This window comes from Macrosteles quadrilineatus, unplaced genomic scaffold, assembly GCF_028750875.1.
Source record: "Macrosteles quadrilineatus isolate MER2022 unplaced genomic scaffold, UCM_ALF_1.0 Scaffold_1__1_contigs__length_201487025, whole genome shotgun sequence".
In the NCBI taxonomy this organism is placed as follows: Eukaryota; Metazoa; Arthropoda; class Insecta; order Hemiptera; family Cicadellidae; genus Macrosteles; species Macrosteles quadrilineatus.
The window spans coordinates 65118913-65140498 of NW_026542594.1; the positions used below are offsets into that span (position 1 = coordinate 65118913).

At 36.7% G+C, this 21586-nt stretch overlaps 1 protein-coding gene across 1 annotated transcript in view; it reads left to right on the forward strand.

The window, feature by feature from the left end:
• The window catches only part of LOC128983410 (cadherin-87A), a 122689-nt gene extending 104339 nt beyond the window's left edge, over positions 1–18350 (forward strand). Inside the window, exons 29-35 of the mRNA XM_054402691.1 lie at positions 3960–4135; positions 5966–6101; positions 6217–6341; positions 7060–7161; positions 14993–15101; positions 15643–15777; positions 17031–18350. Of these exons, the coding sequence (XP_054258666.1) occupies positions 3960–4135; positions 5966–6101; positions 6217–6341; positions 7060–7161; positions 14993–15101; positions 15643–15777; positions 17031–17165 (918 nt within the window). The 3' untranslated portion in view covers positions 17166–18350. The remainder of the gene's footprint in view (positions 1–3959; positions 4136–5965; positions 6102–6216; positions 6342–7059; positions 7162–14992; positions 15102–15642; positions 15778–17030) is intronic.
• Positions 18351–21586: the final 3236 nt, after the last annotated feature.

Consider the following 21586-nt stretch of genomic DNA (forward strand, 5'->3'; position numbering starts at 1 on the left):
GTAAAAAAAAAAAACGTAATTAACAGAATGCCAATTTAAATCATACTTTTATTATTTTTTATCACGTGTTGCTTCGGGTGAGATTAAAATACTGACAGGATATTTTTGAGACAAAATTATAGGCCGTTAGCTTATCATCCAGGTACAAAACTAAAAACTAGAGGTGTGAAGATATCCGAAAAATCGGGTTGGATTCAGTTCGGAAAGATACATGCCATTGCCATATATGTTATTTATTTGTATCAAGAGACAAACACTGAAACATGGCCTTGCCATATAAGTTATTTGCACCAAGAGACAAACACTAAGACATGACCTTGCCATATAAGTTATTTGAATTAAGAGACAAACACTGAGACATGGCCTTGCCATATAAGTTATTTGCATCAAAAGACAAACACTGAGTCATAACCTTGCCATTCAAGTTATTTGCATCAAGAGACAAATACTGAGTCATGGCCTTGCCATATAAGTTATTTGCATCAAGAGGCAAACACTGAGACATGGCCTTGCCATACAAGTTATTTGCATCTAGATACAAACATCGAGACATGGCCTTGCCATATATGTTGTTTGCATCAAGAGACAAACACTGAGTCATAACCTTGCCATACAAGTTATTTGCATCAAGAGACAAATACTGAGTCATGGCCTTGCCATATAAGTTATTTGCATCAAGAGGCAAACACTAAGACATGACCTTGCCATATAAGTTATTTGAATTAAGAGACAAACACTGAGACATGGCCTTGCCATATAAGTTATTTGCATCAAAAGACAAACACTGAGTCATAACCTTGCCATACAAGTTATTTGCATCAAGAGACAAATACTGAGTCATGGCCTTGCCATATAAGTTATTTGCACCAAGAGACAAACACTAAGACATGACCTTGCCATATAAGTTATTTGAATTAAGAGACAAACACTGAGACATGGCCTTGCCATATAAGTTATTTGCATCAAAAGACAAACACTGAGTCATAACCTTGCCATACAAGTTATTTGCATCAAGAGACAAATACTGAGTCATGGCCTTGCCATATAAGTTATTTGCATCAAGAGGCAAACACTGAGACATGGCCTTGCCATACAAGTTATTTGCATCTAGATACAAACATCGAGACATGGCCTTGCCATATATGTTGTTTGCATCAAGAGACAAACACTGAGTCATAACCTTGCCATACAAGTTATTTGCATCAAGAGACAAATACTGAGTCATGGCCTTGCCATATAAGTTATTTGCATCAAGAGGCAAACACTGAGTCATAACCTTGCCATACAAGTTATTTGCATCAAGAGACAAATACTGAGTCATGGCCTTGCCATATAAGTTATTTGCATCAAGAGGCAAACACTGAGTCATAACCTTGCCATACAAGTTATTTGCATCAAGAGACAAATACTGAGTCATGGCCTTGCCATATAAGTTATTTGCATCAAGAGGCAAACACTGAGACATTGCCTTGCCTTACAAGTTATTTGCATCTAGATACAAACATCGAGACATGGCCTTGCCATATATGTTGTTTGCATCAAGAGACAAACACTCGGGGAAAAAACGGTCTTGTACATGGATACAGATAGCTTTGTGTTAGTAAAAAAATCTGGAAAAAATCGGGGTTGTATAGTGATACAGACAGATTTGTGTTGGTAAAAAATCGAGGTTGTAGAGTGATACAGACAGCTTTGTGCTAGTAAAAATATTCGGGGTTGTAGAGTGATACAGACAGCTGTGTGTTTAGTAATCAAATCGGTGTTGTACAGTGATACAGACAGCTTTGTGTTTAGTAAACAAATCGGGGTTGTACAGTGATACAGACAGCTTTGTGCTAGTAAAAACATTCGGGGTTGTAGAGTGATACAGACAGCTTTTTGTGTTAGTAAAAAATCGGGGTTGTACAGTGATACAGACAGCTTTGTGCTAGTAAAAACATTCGGGGTTGTACAGTGATACAGACAGCTTTGTGTTAGTAATCAAATCGGTGTTGTACAGTGACACAGACAGCTTTGTGTTGGTAAAAACTCAGGGTTGCACAGTGATACAGACAGCTTTTTGTCTTAGTAAAAAATCGGGGTTGTACAGTGATACAGACAGCTTTGTGTTAGTAAAAACATTCGGGGTTGTAGAGTGATACAGACAGCTTTGTGTTAGTATAAAAATCGGTGTTGTACAGTGATACAGACAGATTTGTGTTGGTAAAAAATCGGGGTTGTAGAGTCATACAGACAGCTGTGTGTTTAGTAATCAAATCGGTGTTGTACAGTGATACAGACAGCTTTGTGTTTAGTAAACAAATCGGGGTTGTACAGTGATACAGACAGCTTTGTGCTAGTAAAAATATTTGGGGTTGTAGAGTGATACAGACAGCTTTGTGTTAGTAAAAAAATCGGTGTTGTACAGTGATACAGACAGCTTTGTGTGTTAGTAAAAAATCGGGGTTGTACAGTGATTCAGACAGCTTTGTGTTAGTAATCAAATCGGTGTTGTACAGTGATACAGACAGCTTTTTGTTTAGTAATCAAATCGGTGTTGTACAGTGATACAGACAGCTTTGTGTTAGTAATCAAATCGGTGTTGTACAGTGATACAGACAGCTTTGTGTTGGTAAAAACTCGGGGTTGCACAGTGATACAGACAGCTTTTTGTCTTAGTAAAAAATCGGGGTTGTACAGTGATACAGACAGCTTTGTGTTAGTAATCAAATCGGTGTTGTACAGTGATACAGACAGCTTTTTGTTTAGTAAAAAATCGGGGTTGTACAGTGATTCAGACAGCTTTGTGTTAGTAATCAAATCGGTGTTGTACAGTGATACAGACAGCTTTTTGTTTAGTAATCAAATCGGTGTTGTACAGTGATACAGACAGCTTTGTGTTAGTAATCAAATCGGTGTTGTACAGTGATACAGACAGCTTTGTGTTGGTAAAAACTCGGGGTTGCACAGTGATACAGACAGCTTTTTGTCTTAGTAAAAAATCGGGGTTGTACAGTGATACAGACAGCTTTGTGTTAGTAATCAAATCGGTGTTGTACAGTGATACAGACAGCTTTGTGTTGGTAAAAACTCAGGGTTGCACAGTGATACAGACAGCTTTTTGTCTTAGTAAAAAATCGGTGTTGTACAGTGATACAGACAGCTTTGTGTTGGTAAAAACTCAGGGTTGCACAGTGATACAGACAGCTTTTTGTCTTAGTAAAAAATCGGGGTTGTACAGTGATACAGACAGCTTTGTGCTAGTAAAAATATTCGGGGTTGTAGAGTGATACAGACAGCTGTGTGTTTGGTAATCAAATTGGTTTTGTACAGTGATACAGACAGCTTTGTGTTTAGTAAACAAATCGGGGTTGTACAGTGGTACAGACAGCTTTGTGCTAGTAAAAATATTCGGGGTTGTAGATACTGACAGCTTTTTGTTTAGTAATCAAATCGGTGTTTTACAGTGATACAGACAGCTTTGTGTGTAGTAAACAAATCGGGGTTGTACAGTGATACAGACAGCTTTGTGCTAGTAAAAATATTCGGGGTTGTAGAGTGATACAGACAGCTTTGTATTAGTAAAAAAATCGGTGTTGTACAGTGATACAGACAGCTTTGTGCTAGGAAAAAATTTGAAAAAATCGGATCCATAAAAACCGGATCCAGCCCAAGATCCGGAATTTTTTGGATCCGATCCGGTGCCGGTTCTAGCTCGGATCCGGCAGATCCGGTAGTCCGATATCCGGATCCGACCATCACTAGATATAATATAAGAGTGTTTCTTTGAAAATAAATGATTATTCTTTTTTTGGCCCAACCCGATCTTGGCCCGAACAAATCTCTGACTCGATCCGGTCTCTTGGGCCTTCCGCTGGCCCTACCCGAAAATATCGGCGACCCGCAGACCCCTAGTGATCAATAAACACAATATTCAATTAGATTAGTTTACAATATTGCAAGTTTGATGTTATTTGCAGGTTTGGGTGTATGAGCAGCCGCAGCTGATCAGAGTGATTCTGTCTCGGCCACCTGAGGAGGTGAATCGCCAGAGAGAAGGCATTGTCTCTGAGCTGTCCAACGCCACACAGAGCATCGTGGTAGTTGATGACATCCGCTACCATCTCAACCAACTTGGCCACAAACAGACTGACTGGTGTGTACCGGTACCTGTTAGTTATGTACAGTAGAACCTCTATTAACTGTCACACCCTAGGTCCGACTAGACGGGTAACAGAAATCCAGTTATAAACCTGTACAGGAAGTTGATTTAAAAAGTTCTGTAAGTAATCAAACCCTGTACAAGTGAATAAGACATATTTATGTATTATATTTCAAAAATGTACATACAAGAGTAATACAGAACTGTTATACAAGGTGTTTATAAAAAAAACTTTACAACTTTAACATCTTTATATCCTCTTTGCATGTAAAATACAAGTTTTTTTTTAAACACCACATGAAAGAGTGGCTCAAAAAGTTTTTTGTCATTCTGCAGCAAAAACAGCGGTTTTTTAATGCATGCGTTGCGGGTCTAAAGAAACATTTTTACTCTCTAGGGGGTAAAATTCAGCTACGGTATTGTAAACTGTTAGTTATGAATTTTGATTGTGGCAATTGTATCGATCAAAATTATTTATCGATTGATTTATTAGGTAAGTTCATATTGATGTTATTTGGTCCAGGATCACTTCTTGAATAATAAAATGGTATAATATATAATATAGTTTCCGTCTGTGATCCTACGTTGTATAGAGCAACCAGTTTCAAGGTTATAACCTCATCTTCAGGCTCTTGTTGTCACTCTTGCGAGATCGTCGAGTTTTACAAACACACAAAAACACTAACATTTAAATAAATGAACACGAGACATTGACAGACGAAGACGATTAACATAAATTCGGGAACTAGTTCCACACACGACGCGGCACAGGCAAACGTTTTGTCATGGGACCAGTCATGCAGAATTGAAAACAAGCTGGAAGTCGTTTTGAGAGGTTATCTTTACATAAAAATTATTTTGTTTTCTAGCTTTAATATTAATGATGCAATATGACAAAAAAATATAGTTCACCACACGGGCAAACAGTGACTATTATCCTCGCTCATTTTCCGAGGCCCTAGTGATGAAATATACTATTAATCTGTAGCAGTTATATCAGCTGATTGGTTTATGTTTTTGCTTGGTAGACAATAACAAATACTTGATGAGTATATGATGCATCAAATCAAATCGGGATTTAGATTTATTTTCGATGCTTCGCACACCCCTACACAATACCTGCTCCACAAAAAATGTAGTCTATCAACTTCAATGCAACCATTTTCCATCTCAATATATTGGATTTACCACCATCAGTTTCAGAACAAGAATTAACAATCATAGGACAGACATCAAAACAACCACCCAGACAAACCAGTGCTTATTTATGCTGCCAGCCACAATATACAAGATTTAAACAGATTTTTTTGTTAAAAAATAATAAGATCTTTTCCTCCCACCTGTAAATAAGATCTTTTCCTCCCACCTGTAGTAACCCATCACAACTAAGGAGATGGGAACTTTCATATCAATGGTTTACCAAAACCAGGGAGCCCCCAAACCTCAATCTCAGATAACAATTTCCTTTCCCCTTTCCATACCTAAAGCAGGCTTGGACTCTTGTAATAATCAATGACTCTATTCATTTGTTAAATATTCATTTGTAAATTCAAATTGTCCTTTACCAGTGAAAAACTTCCAGAATCTAATGTGACTCTTAATGTTAAAAAAGGGTCCTGTGGCCTCGAAATATCCCGTGTTTTCTTTGTGCTTTATTTTGTGTCACATTAGTGAATGAAGTGGAATTCCTGCAATGTTTAAGTTAAGCCTGCTTATCCTGCCCTATGCATCCTTAATTCTCAGGCAATAAGCCCTTTCTAATCTAAACTAGATAAATAAAACAATTAGACTTGACTTAAAGTGCTAAAAGAAATATTGTTTTAGGTGTGACATGTATCTTCATGTGGTCAACCCCAAAACACAGACAATCACCCCAGTCCCTGAGGTTCTGAAAGTCATTGATGCAAAATATGACTTCCTCAAGGATTGTTATGCTGGATTTGCCATTGAAAATGTGATCGTAAGTAATTGTTTTCAGACTACATAGTACAGAAAATACTGTTTACTGGTTAATATTTTGTTAGCTATCATACTTATAAGTTAAACATTGTAATGAGTATGCCTACTGATTACAGCCAGCATTTGTGCGTGTGAGGGAGGATACCTTTGAGCCAGCCCTTGCTGCATTGATCGCTCTTCTAATAGTCCTCTTCGTAGGCTGTGTGTCTGTCATTGTTGTCTGCTGCTGCTTCAGACATTGGTAAGTTGTGTTTAATCAGTTGCTTCTGCATTCAGCTATTTTGGTGAATATAGCTTTTGCTATTGCATATACAACAGTATTGGAAGACTGTAAGAGGAATAAAGAAGTAGACTATTTGTATCCGTACTCCTGATATCTTGTATCTTTTTAAGTTACACAAAAGTCTTTGTATTGAAATTTTCCTGTAAAATATCTGGGACTGGGTCGTATTTTCAACATATCAAAGTTCATTGTCATAGCCTCGGTACTACTATATTGAATATTATGAGTTTACAGTAGTCATGCTGTTCAGACCTGTCATGAAGGTCCAAATGGTAACAGCTATGTGTTACATTTTACATCAGCGAATTTCCATCGTCAAACACGTCTCCAGGTCTTCAGTCCAAGAAATACTTTACAACTGCTTGGCTAGCTATCCATTGATGGTTTCATTACACACATACACTCAACACACGACACATATGAATATTTATAGACGAAATATAAATATATTTATATTTATATACGAATATAAATAGATATTTGATTTATGATAGGCCTATCACAAAAATACCACATCGCCAGTATGCGAGCAGGAACAGAGTAAGCTGTAGCGAACAGCTGTATTTGCTTCAAGAATCATAAATTCTGTTTAATCTGCATTCATCACAGTGTAAAAATCAAAATAGGTATATTATTTTATTTAAAACCTTACATGAGTAACTTTTTATGTTTCCAGGGTTATTGCAGAACCTATGGACATGAAATCTTCAGATATGCTTATTAAAAAAGCCATTCTCGATGATTTAAATACCACTGAAAACCCTTTGTGGATTGAACAGTAAGTAAAACTAACCAGCTGTGGGTCCTTCCAAGGCCCCACTAGAAAAACAGGCAATGATGCAGGATCCATGATGTCACACTAGTGGATAGATTTGTTGATCAATTTACTGCCATATCCCATTATGTTTTAGGTAAATAAGCTGGCTGTTTATCAGATTTTTAACTGTAGGATATTAGTACAGCAATCCAACACTGTGACGTAGTGCTGCCCTGCCTGCTCTGCAGCATGGCATGTTTTTCTAGTGGGGCCTTAGCCCGTCCTACACATGGGAACTACAGTATGTTGTCGGTTAAAACTGTATTTAATTACGGACAGGTATTAAGTTAAGTGGGGATATTAAGTTAGAATTGTTGAGGGGTGCAGACAGAAATATTACTATAAACATTATAACCTGCATAAAGGCAGATGAGTTGGTGGCTCAGTTGGTAGCGTCACGGACTTGGGGCCCAAGGCAGCAATGTCGTGGGTTCGGATCCTGGTCACTGCCACTAAAATTTATCAGTACAGTTCACCTTTGTACTGTACCGGCTCACCCCTTGCTTTGCTGGATACGTTCCACGCACAGATCTGTAGTCTATGTGGACGGGCAAATGCAAGGTTAAAAGAGGCTGCCAACCTCTATTTTTTTTTAAAGATTATGACAGTAGGGAAAAAAAGATTCATTCATATTATGTACTTTTATTAGCCTGATTTATTCTATTGATTATTTCTGATTCTTCACTGTTGTTAACACCGCTGCCCCCGCCATCATTAATACCATTGGTTTTGTCCTCCACCACTTCCAAACCGGAGGAGGACATGATAGTTAAATATATTATTGGCAGAACGCAGGTTGTTGGTAATTTGAGTAGTAAAACAGTATTATTATAAAAAGAAAGAGAAGAGATAGGTCTTGTTTGGATGAACCACAGAATGTAATTGAATATTTGTTTAAATATAATATAAACGATAAACAGCTGAACATATGTTATTAAATATAAAACACAAAAGGGAAATTAATAGTGCAGAACTAAAGGTAAAGATGATGAGTGGTGACATTCTTCCACCTCAGAGAACTATACATTTTCTTTTAGTTTACAAGTTTTCATGATGTGTAATTCTGCAAATTTTTGTTGCTGTTGTTCCGCAGTCGGTCTTGAGGTCAACCACTCGCACTTGATTTTATTTTCCAGGGTATGTTTTCAATACAATTCCTTTTTTCCAATCAGACCTAGCTCCGTTCGGATCTGTAATTAACACCAATTCTCCTTCTTCAATAGGCACGGCTTCTTTAAACCATTTCGGTCTATAATTTACCTGTGGTAAATATTCTTTTATCCATCACTGCCAAAACTTGTCTGTAATTTGCTGGCCAACTTTCCAAGATTTGCGAAGACTGGTCTTCTCAGGTATTTTTGTGCAAGGAGAATTTGCACCTGACCTTCCTATGAGAAAGTGATTGGGAGTTAGGCTTTCATCATCATTTGCGTCTGTTGAAACTCGTGTCAATGGTCTGCTATTCACCACATTCTCAACTTCGGCAAACACTGTCTGTAACACTTCATCTTTTGGAAATCTTTCTGTTAGACAAGTTTGTAAGGCTATTTTTACAGTTTTAATTAACCGCTCCCACGCTCCACCCATGTGAGGAGCTGCTGGTGGAATGAATCGCCAGGTGATAACCATCAGGTGCAAGTTTGGACTCTATCTTGGATTGTTTTAACTCCTCCAAAGCTTCTTTGATTTCTTTATTTGCTTTTCGTAAGTTTGTCCCGTTAACTGAATAAATGTTTTTTGGCGATCCTCTTCTTGCGATAAATCTTCTTACTGCCATTACAGTGGAGTCACTAGTTAGAGAATGAGCTATCTCTAAACGTATAGCTCGAGTACTTAGACATGTGAATAAAACTCCATATCTCTTCTCGTGTCTCCTACCAACAGTGACTGTTATTGGACCAAAATAATCTACTCCAGTATTAAAGAAAGGAGTTACATGTGCTGTGAGTCTTGCTTCTGGTAAATCTCCCATTCTAGGTTGTAAGGGTTTAGCTCTTAGTAAAGCACAGAGCTTACACCGATTCTAGCTAATCCTTACTGCTTTTCTTAGACGAAAAAACCAGTAACGTTGTCGAACTTCATTAACAACAGTCTCTTGCCCTTGGTGAAAATTCATCTTATGGTATCTGTCAAAAAACAGTTTTGTAAAACGGTGTTCTGGGTCCAATATAATTGGATGTTTTGACAAATGTTAGACATTCTGCATTTTCCAGTCGCCCTTGAACTTGAAGAATTCCATTTTCATCCAGGAAGGGAGTTACTTTGTCAAACTTTGGTGATCCCTCTATTTGAAAGCCTGCTTGGAGTGTTGATATTTCCTTTTCAAAGCTGTCTATTTGACTTTTCTTAATCCAAAGAGTTTCTGCATCTTTTAACTCGGAGGCTGTTACTGTTGAACCCTTAGGTAACAGTTTCTTCATTCAATAATTTACTGAAAGATGAAAAACGCATAATGTCCGGTAAAATTGTTGGATTTACAGTTTCAGTTGTCAGGCCAACATATCTCTTTTTGATTTCAGGTAGTGGTTGGTATTTTGTGCTGAAATCCTCTTGAGGCCAAAACATTTCTGGTTCCCTCAGGAAACTGGGACCATTAAACCATTGGTTTTCTACGTGTTCACTGATTTCTCTTGTCTTAGTTGCATAATCAGCTATGTTTTCTGTAGAGTGTTCCCGAAGAATAACATTTTGAAGTTTACATCCTAGAGTAGCAGCAATAAGTTCATGTCTTTGTATTGTTATAACTTTAAGTGGGGCAACTCTGTGCCTGCTGGCAACTAAACTAACTTCAATATTGTTTCCCTTGGTTGTCCTGATATAAGCTACTGCTGCATGTTTTTTTGCTTGCGTCACAAAAGACATGCAACTGAATATCGTCACAATCATGAAGGCCGCTTCCATAACAACGAGGTATTTCCAAATCAACCACTCTTTGAAGACTGTTATACCAGGTTTCCCACATCAGTACCAAGTTTTCAGGAATTATATCATCCCATCCCATCCCACTTCACCATATTTTCTGCATGATTCTTTTCCCCTCAGCCAAATAAAGTGCAGCCCAACCTAAAGGATCAAATATTTGTAGTACTAATTTCAGTGCTTCTCTTTTCGTTAGTGGCTTCTCTTTGCTGTTTTGACTTAAATCGATGCTTCTATTGTAATCAATCTTGAGGTAATCATTGTCTGGTTTCCATTTGATTCCCAAAACCTTGGCTTCTTTACCAGGTGTTGATTTTAAATCTTCTGGAACGCTATCCAAAACTGTGTTACTGTTGCTAACCCATCCGCAGATAACAAAACCACCTTTGGCATGAACTTTCATTACTCCTTCTACTAGCTTCAGTGCCTCCGCTTCTGATGGACAGCTTCCGACATAATCATCCATGCAGTGATCTCTCATTATAGTTTCACAAGCTTCTGGATATGACTGGATCTGTTCTAGAGCATTTGTATTTCTGACCTTTTGAGCAGAAAAAGGTGAACACACTGCGCCAAATATCATTCTTCTCATGATGTATACTTTTGGCTCAGTTTCTCTATCAAATCCTCTCCAAAGAAATTGTTGTGCTAATTGATCTTCTGGTCTAATCATTATCTGTGGGAACATTTCTCTTATATCTGCTGTCATTGCTATTTTTTGTTGACGGAACCTGAATATCAGCCCAAGAATATCAACCAATAAGTCAGGTCCTTTTAGCAAAGCCTCATTCAGACTAACCCCTTTACATTTTGCAGCAGCGTCAAAGCAAATCCGGAATTTTCCAGGTTTTTTAGGATTTACAACTCCAAGGTGTGGGAGGTACCATACCTTTTCTGAAAGTCGACAAAGTCTTGCTTCTTCCAAGGTTCTTTCTGTAGCATAACCTTTAGTAATATATTACTCTATTTTCTGTACATATTTTTCACAAAATTCCTTATCTTTATCCATTCTTCTTTCCAGATTACATAATCGTTGTCTAGCCATAGAGTAATTATTTGGTAAATCAAAATTTTTCTTCCACAATAAACCTGTTTCCCATCGATCTCCTACCTTCTTTGTAGTTTTCTGAAATATATCTTCGGCTCTTCTATCCTCTTCAGACAGTAGTTTGTTGTCATTCACGTCATCTTGCCAATTTTCACCTAAGGATTTGCCAACTAAATTTCTAAGCTCTTTACAGCAGTCTCTTGGTTCTACCAACTCATCTTCTTCGATTAAATTTACATGATGGAATACATGCTCTTGTTGTGATGTTGGGTGTTCATTCCTATCAGAAACTATTCCATGTACAACCCAACCTATAAGTGTTTTACTTACTGCTGGACCATGTACGTACACAACATTCCTAGAGACAAGAAGAGGCCAATTGTTGGCCAATTAGAATGGTAGGTTTAGCATTTTTGAAAGAAGAGACTTTAATCTTATTTAAGTGTTTCCACTTAACTGAAAGATGTTCCATATTGATCGACTGAATAGGAAGTGACAAATCTTTTACTGTTCTTACATTATTCAAATAATACTTTTTAGCATTATCTTCAAGTCCCGAAATATTAAGAGATATTTTCATGGAACTTCCCTCAGATCTAGTCACATCGTTTGACCACTGCATGATCAACTCAGAAGCTGGACCCTCAATTCCCAATTTACCTGCAATTTCCTCTTCTACTAAAGTCAATGTTGAACCATCATCTAAGAACGCATAAGTTTCCAGATCTCCCTTAGGTCCATGAAGTTTAACTGGAAGAATACGCAGCAAAACTTGGTCTTTATTTGGTGAGTTTGTTACATTACTAGTACCAGAATCAATCTTATTTGGGAGGTGTAAAAAAGTATTGTGGCGTTTCTTACATTTTTTACAACTCTCCTTACTCTTACAACTAGGTGCTGTATGACCTTTCTTCTCACAAAGAAAACAAATTCCCTCAGATAATGCCCATTTAACCCGTTCATCTACAGATTGTTCTTTAAACTTTTTACATTGGAACAATAAATGTTTGTCTTTACACACTAAACACTTGTTTTCAGAACCATAACATAATTTGTTTTCAAAACTCCTTACTCCTTTATTGTTTCCAATCGATACATCTCTCTTGTAAGATGTAATGTCATGAGATTTATGTTGAGAAAAGTTAGTGTTTACATGTAAGAATGCATCTGATTTCTTACGCAACCAAATACTGAATGTCTTTAGATCGATACAGTCATTTCCCAACTCATTTAAATACTCTCCCCATTGCAACTTCAAACTATTATTAAGTTTACTCGTTATTTGGTTTAACAGTATGGGATTAAACAAGTATTCTGGCTTATCTACCAATTCTACTGTGCTTACAAGATTTTCAATATGATCTGCCAGTTTTTCTAGATTGCATTCATTTGCTCCATTAAACTTCAAAATAACTGATTCTAATTTCCCAATTAAATTACTTATTATTAGGTCTGGTCTTCCAAATTTATTTTCCAAACGATTCAATACTGTATTTAAGTTACCAGGCACCATCATAAGTGACTCTACGCATTCCCTAGTGTTTGTGTATTGTTCTAAACGTTTTTGGATTATTTTGGGGTCATTATTCACTACACATATTTTACCTCCTCCTTTTAGCATTTCGGATACTACCATGTTCTCTCCTGCTGCCTTATTGTTTTTTTAAATTTTTAATAGCCTCTTCTTTTGATGGTTCTTCAATATAAGGATCTGCAAATTGTTATCCTTCTTGATTTTCTACTTCTGTTATTCTGAGTGAGTATATATCCCTCTTTGTTTGTAATTCCAAAAGTACTAGGTGTATATCCTTTCCTAAAATGTTTTACACAGCTATAAAACTCCTTGTGATTGTTAGATATTTTATCGTTCTTGTTCTTGGCTTTCTCCAATAAACTGTTAATGTACTCCCTCTTCTTCCTTCGTAGCAGTCGTGTTGTAGATTTGTTTATGGTTGGTTGGCTTCCCGGTCTTCACTATTATTGCTGTTCAGCCACATCTTCTTCATGCCTCTATTCTGTATTGTACATTCTTCGTCCAGCCATGGAATTTTCTCTCTTCTTTTCTTTTTTCCACAAACTTCCTTTGCTGTTTCCAGTATATTGGTTTTGTATGTTTTCCATAGTATCTCTTGTTACATATTCTCTTGTTTATCCTTTATAAATTCATTCAAAATTTGAAATCTATTTTGCAAGTTGATGTATATTCATTTAAATTGTGCTTGTATTTCAATCTTTCTATATCAATCTTTTCTGTGTTTGCACTTTGTTTCTTTTTCTCTATGGATATTCTACACTAGATTTTGGTAAGCATTAGATTATGATCAGATCGACACTCTGCTTCTAAAATTCAAAACACTACTTTTGTTCCTGTTGTTCGCTAAAACATGGTCTATTTGATTCTTAGTTCTGCCATCTGGCGATATCCACATTTCTTTATCAATCTCCTTTCTTGTGTGTGCTCATGATTTTGAGATTGTTTGCCATTGCAAAACTGCAAAGTCTCACTCCGTTTTCATTTCTTTCATCGTGGAGACTTCCTTTTCCTGCAATCTCTTTCCATATACTTTGTTTACCTATTTTTTCATTTGCATTTCCTAAAACTATCTTCATATCATAATTTGGCATTTGGTCCAAGTAGCTCATAGAAGTTATCTATGGTTTCTTCATCACTATATTCTGTTGGTGCGTAGAAAGATATCATAGATGTGTTCTATTTAGTTAAATTTACCCTTAATTCTAATATTGCACATTCTCTCATTACCCGCTTCAAAACATATCAGATTCAGCTATTCTTTTGCTCACAGAAAAACCTACTCCTCCGTAGTAACGGTTATCTTCACAGCCACTGTAGTATATTGTAATAGTGTTTAGTGTTTATTCTTCCCGTTTGGGGCCATCTTACTTCTTGTAATGTAAAATGTCCATGTTATATCTTTTTAGTTCTTCTGATAACATTTCACTTGCTCCATTCACTGCTTAAGTTCTCACGTTCCTTGTTCCTAAATGTATAGCCCTCTAGGTAGTCCTTTTCATCGTCCATAAGTCCTGTTCTTTTTCCGAAACTTTATTTTGTTGACGATGCGTAACTTGATGGTTTTTATAGGGCACAGTCAGCCCAGCGCTCCACCCCCAACTTGAAGGGCCAGGGGTTTAATTTTAGAGCCACCTTCTGCTATTGAATGTGCTATCCAGTTAACTGCTTCCACTACAGCTCTAAGATCCTAAACTAACCTCGGTTTTACCTAAGAGTTTCCTTCCCCTAGTTTTTATGTATCCAAACTATATTGTAGGCAGAACAGGCAGCGTTTATTTAATGGTGGCACTTCTTCGCCATGGCACAGCACTATCATTGGGCTCTTGTGGAATTTGGTGAGTGTCACCTCGCCTCTGAACCCCTCCCCCCCCCCCCCCAACGACCTCTAGGTGCTGCTGCCTCGACTGCTTATTGGGGGTACCCCTCATACGCAGCTGTCCACCATATCTGATGGAGCGTTTGCTATCCGCCACCTGCGACCTGTCCAATCACTGACAGGTTTGGGTGAAGCAATAATAATATAGTAATAAATATTATTAATGAACAGAATTAAATAATAATTATTGAGTGTGTAAAATATTATTAATTTGTGAATGTTTAAAAAACTGTTTACATAATTATTATGCTTTAATCCTTAGTCAAATAATGCGGGTGTGTGTTGGGGAGGGTCTAGTTTTGGTGTTGTAGAGTATAAAAGTGGGACCTTAACAGTTCGAACTGGTAACGGAAATCAGACATGTTAATGTTGAAGTAAAAAATAACAAGATAATGAAAGCTTTATAAATTTGCAGAAAGCTGAAGCTGTATGAGGAGCAGGAGCTGACCATGCAAGTGTTCTGTGAGCCGGAGATCAGCGGACAGCCTGGACATGACAGGAGAGACTCAGCAGATATGTCCATGGTCAGTGTACAGAATACATTCACCCTAACCTTATAGTACTGTACCTACATGTTTGATGATGATAGTTACGTACGTATACTGGTTCATTTGAAAAATACTAATAAAACCATCACAACATACAACTTGGACAACAACATGGATCAAATTACTGCTACACCCATTGAAGGTCAATGAGTAGTTGAGTTAATTTATGAATGATTATTTTTACTAGCTTACTTTCATGCTTGGAATTTTTCCTCATAATGCAACCATAAATTTATCTTTAAATAAAAAAAAAAAACTTTAGGCCTATAGTTATCTATGGTTGTATAAAAAGAGTTAAATACTTACTATCGCTGTATGTATAACAAAATTGGTTTGATAGTCAGGTTTTATAAAAACTATGTTTATTTCTCTATGTTTGCTGTAAAAAGTGTTGTGTATTGGGTGAAGCAATGTGTATACCAAGAACATTGTGAATATAAACTAAAAATGAAAATCTTTATAAAAGGTTAATGTTAAGGGAACAATGTTTTACTTGAGGAGGTGTTTTTGTTGATAGATGGACAACACGTATGCCACTATACAGCAGCCCAGCAGACGAGGGTCTCTCAACACTATGTTGTCTCTGGGTGACTATGCCACGCTAGGTGGCTCAGTGCTGCCTCTGGACAATGTCAGCTCTCACAGCCAACAGGTAATGTTGTTGTCTCAACACTATGTTGTCTCTGGGTGACTATGCCACGCTAGGTGGCTCAGTGCTGCCTCTGGACAATGTCAGCTCTCACAGCCAACAGGTAATGTTGTTGTCTCAACACTATGTTGTCTCTGGGTGACTATGCCACGCTAGGTGGCTCAGTGCTGCCTCTGGACAATGTCAGCTCTCACAGCCAACAGGTAATGTTGTTGTCTCAACACTATGTTGTCTCTGGGTGACTATGCCACGCTAGGTGGCTCAGTGCTGCCTCTGGACAATGTCAGCTCTCACAGCCAACAGGTAATGTTGTTGTCTCAACTCGTCTAATTTAGGGGTAATTTTGTCTCTCAGGTTTTAGACTAAAGTTAGGTTGGTTTAGGAAAGAATTGAATCAAACAAATCATCTATATAATTATTATATTACAATAGGTTTATACATTATATCGTATATAATTTTTTCCATATCAAGGTAATATCGTAAAAATCACCCACAATCACATCAAATTGTTTAACATCTTACAGTCTAAAAAAATTGAAAAATCTTTCAAAAAACCTAGGGAAAATTGAGATCATCCTCTGCGGCCACGGTGAAACCAAGAACGTATTCTGTGATCACTGCGAAATTGTGTACATCCTTTTGTAGTCAAGGAAAAATCTTGACCATCTTTTATGCTCATGGTGATGTCATCATCATGTCCCACAAATGCGGCAAAACCGTGAAAAACTCACACTATCGTTGCATATTGTCAATTTTTGATCCCACATCTTTTCAGACACTTTTCTACCTCTCAACCTAACCCGACCTTGGCCTGGAAATTTTTTTTGGCCCCGACCGATCCCTCATGTCTGAAAATATCAGGGAGAAACAGACTCCTAGTCTAATCAAAAATATATAAAAATCTAATGGTGTTTGCCTTATTATGCGTGTTAGTCAATTGTCTATAAACTACCTAACTGACTGGTCTAATATTTTACAAAAATATTGCTACTATATCAAGGAACATTATAGGACTACAACCATTTTCATATTGGTATAGAGTTTTGCCCTATGGTCTTTCCAAGTTCTGAGGCGAGACTTTAGAAATAAATATTGATTAGTCCCCAGGAAACAATGTTATAATTTACTTTGAAATTTCAATTCAAAGTAAACAGAGTGAACTGTTAAATTCACCGATAGGTGAATACATGTTGAGTAGTGAAGTTTTTCACTCCTGCTTCATCACTAAAAGCATAAGATGTAACTCTCATTTCAGATGCTAGAGGCTGCTTTAGGGTTCCAAGGCTCAACATTTCAAGTTCCGGAGAACAGCGAGGTGTTCAGAGGCAGACCTGCAGAACTGCGAGTCAACAAAGACGGGCAACCTGAGTTTGTCTCTGAACTCATATGAATCTCATATTGTAGATAAACCAAGACATCGAAGTCAAAGACTAGAAATCTCAACTGTGGCTTCCAGCCTGTATACTCAAACATTGTGTGCCTTTAACAAACAACATTTAGACTATTTTCTATGACTGACAAGTCAAATGGCTCATGGAAAATGACCTAAATAGGTTTAATGTGAACTAAGATTGATTTCTTATATATATTTTGGGCTCATCACATACACCTTCACACCTTGCTCAGTATATGTGATCTGACTGAAACTTTCATGGGTTGTAAGGGGTTTTTACTATGGGTATCAGTAATAATAAGGTCATAATAGTTAAGTAAAAAGAACAAAATCCTTTCACATTCGCTGTGAAATAGGTTAGTTTGTGTCTTAAAGTAAGACTGTATACCGTTTAAGTATTTAGTAATGGTTTAATCAGTATTTAATATTATTTATTATTTTGCACAGTTAAGTGTAACAACGACAATTTTATACTATTACAGCCAGTATTTTAAAGTAGTTTTACGTTTCAGTTTTCACCTTTAAGATTTTCCTGTTGCATTTGGCGTACATTTTTACTTGTTATTTTATAAAACAAGACAAAATTCTTTTGATTTTGGTATAAGTCTTATCATAAAAACATGTATATATATTATGAAAATGAATATGCCAAGATCTCGATTGATTACACAATTAGGACGGTACAATATTTTTAATATTATATATATAAATGTGTATGTTATACTGATACTGTACTGAGTGTGACTAAAGTTTGACATCGACCAACACTTGCATCAAGTGTTCAGTTGTCACTAACAGGCACACCAGTTATATTACTATCATTATTGAAGAAGTATTTTAAACGGTGAATATATATTTTTATAAATTATTTACTATGAATTGTATGATACGCTCAATTTACAATATTCCAAATGTTCATGTATTTTAGATTTTATAGTATGTATTTATGGATTTATAAATCTTTTTTAAGACAGTTTTCAAAGTCATGGATCATGTTCAAATCATTGTATTAAATATTTTGTACATTTGTCCATACCTGTATTATAATTACTTAGTTTAGTAATTATATTTTTAGTTAGTAGTTTGGTGCCAAATTGATGAGCAATCAGATTTTGAGAATCTTAAAGCTAAATATTTTGAGAACCACATTTATTTTAACTAAATACAAAAATACTCAAATAACTGAATTTAAACGTTGTTAAGTGCACAGGTGTGCTGCGATTGGGGTTTAATATATTTGGACTTATTAAAAAGTAAAATAGTTTTCTGTGCTGCACTCTGTAGAAACACTGTGGCACTATTTCAAATCATGACTAATGCTAACACAGAATGTTGTGATTATTCAAACCTACAAATTTAGAATTATTATACTAAAACTTGCTTATGAACAAATATTATGTTGTAAATATTAATAAAGTAAGTAAGCCTATTAATTGTGATTTGGCAGTTCATTTGTTAGGTGTACTTCAATTTTCAAATAAACTAAATTGAATAATTAAATGTTCTGTACTTTGTTTCGATGCCTTATATCTAGAATCCCACCCCTTAGTCTTACATGAATATCTTATTTTATTAAAATTCATATGTGTTTGATAATGATAATTATTGTTCAAACAAACCGTAAAAACTTACCTCCTGGTGCGTATGCCTGGTTTGGCTGTATTTGTTTTAATGGTTAAATTTAACTTAGATTCAAAATATAATCTTTGTTAGTCTTATGTACAGATTGGTTATCACTTATCAACATAATAAATTTCTTTTAGGTCTTGAAGGAAGATCTTGAATTGTGTATGGCCTATATGATTGTTGTTCAGAGATGTTTATAAATTCTGTTAAAAATATTTGTGCTAAGTATGTGAGTGGCAAGGACAATTAATTATGAATAAAGAGAGAATGAAGACTATTATGAATAAAGCAGTTTATATAACAAAATACTAAAAAAGTCTAAACCAACGTTTAAATAACTAATTTTTTTCGTTTTAACCAAGACCTTTCTCTGATGGTAAGCTCACAAATAGTTGCTATGTTTCCTCCCACTACTTTAACACGTTGACTGCGGCCTACTGCTATAGCAGTAGCGCGGCACTGGCACTGCTCGCGGCCTACTGCTATATGAGTAGTGTGCTCGCCTGCCAAATATTGCGCCTGTCTGAGCCCAGCACTCGGCTGGCGACAATGTGATTGTTGCCAGGCTGTAGCTTAGAATACGAGCTTTATTTTGGTGTAGGTTAGTACTAAACATTCCTGTAAAATCCCGTCTGGCAATGCTTTTGTCCCGTTTCCGGGGATTTTCTCTATTCGAGCCATATTAAAAAGACTCTGGTTATTGATCCAGGCAGTGCACCCTTTGGGCGTTTCAGTGAACTACGTCCACTTTCGGGGTAACGCAGAACAATCAACACCGCTCTTTTGTGATTTGCCTTACTGAGATATCTCAATGCCAATAGCGATCGCTGATTCAGTAGCGCAATGGGGCTCCGCCTGCAGTTTAGGGAGTGCCATTGTAAAGGTTTTCAGCAGTCTACGTGTTAACCCACCAGCCACCACTGTTTACGTAGTCCCGCCAAGAAGATTTGTTGTTCAAATTTTCACTCCCGAATACACACAATTTAATAATGAAATCAAAGAATTGAATTGACTTTTTTTGTTATTCTTAAAATTAATTTTTTCATTAGAAAATGTGAAATAATAGAATACGAATAAGAGGAGAGTAAAAAAATCCAAAAATTGATGTTACAAGAACAACGATATGACGAGGAAGCAATGCACGTGGTAACGTTCACATTTATAAATTAACTAGCTGTACCCCGCGGGCTTTGCCCGGCTTAACTTCATAAGTATTCGCATGGCTCAATCACGTCCTGGTTGAAGTTCGTTCGCTACGCTCACTCACCTTCAGGTTGGAAATCGTTCGCTGCGCTCACTTGTTTTCAGGTTAGCTCGTTCACTACGCTTACTCGCCTCCAGGTTGATGATCGTTCGCTACGCTCACTCACCTTTTGGTTGCAAATTAGCTGTTGTCATAAATTAAAAAAGTCATCCCTTTTATTGTTTCCCTAATACTTTGATAAAGGTTTTTATGTTTTAATATTTAACATCGGAGAATTTAAACGTTGTTAAGTGCACAGGTGTGCTGCGATTGGGGTTTAATATATTTGGACTTATTAAAAAGTAAAATAGTTTTCTGTGCTGCACTCTGTAGAAACACTGTGGCACTATTTCAAATCATGACTAATGCTAACACAGAATGTTGTGATTATTCAAACCTACAAAACAGTTGGTGAAAGTAAACATCTGCTTTTAAATTATATTTATTTGTAAACATTGTCGATCAAAAAGTCTGACATTGGCCCACTTAAAACCCTCTAGGGCAGAGCCCTTTTGACGGATCTGCACCAAACTTCACTCGAACCATCCTTGAAAGATGCTTAACAATGCCTGAAAGTTTCATTAAAATCTGTCTAGCGGTTTCGGATTCCATAACATATATACACACACACATACATACATAGTTCCTCTTTTATAGATATAGATTGTATTGTTGCCTTTTTTAGCCATGGGGTTTGTGCAATCGACTCTCTCCCTCTCTCTCTATCACATCAGCTGGCAACGCTCATTGGATACTAAGCACTCAATCCTGGTCGATGGGTGTTCTTTAGAGGTTGTTGGTTAAATCTGAATCATGAGTAGGATATATTCTGGACCTAGTTTATCTAAATACATCTATTAAGAATGTTTTAACAATAGGTTAACATCATTATCTCTTAACAAATTTGTAAAAATAAAAAGTAGGTATTACTTTGTACAAAAATTGAACAAACATGAATAAGTATGTTGTTCAGACACCACAACCCTGTAAAAGAGCTGCAATTTAAATATATCCTAAGACTTGATGTGATAAGAATAGTGTAAGTGACTATTTACCCAATTTGGAAATTCTTTTACAGCTGAATATTTTGTTGCGACTGTGAAAAAAACTTTAACCCTTAGAGTGCCAGGCGAGAAATAAAAGTAACGCTCAAAAAATGCCGATGATTTTTCCCAAAGGTCGCGCTAAAAATGCCGAGCGCGATCTGGCGATTTTTAGGTTAAAATTTCGTAAAAATCGAATTTTCGATATTTCGACCAACGAAAATCGATGTATCACATCTAGTAACTTTGACTCAATGTTAATAAATGGGTTAAAAGAATCCGAGTATCCATTCGGTTGTTATGACAACTGTTCGATCATTACAAAACGTCCGGTCAGCCGGACGTTGGCACTTTTGGCTCGTTCTAAAAACGTCCGGTCGGCCGGACGTCGGCACTTTTGGCTCGCTTTAAAAACGTCCGGTTCCCCGGACGTTGGCACTCAAAGGGTTAAGTTAAACTTTTAAAAGCTTAACATGGGCCTTATGGTTTAATTGGTCGCCATGACA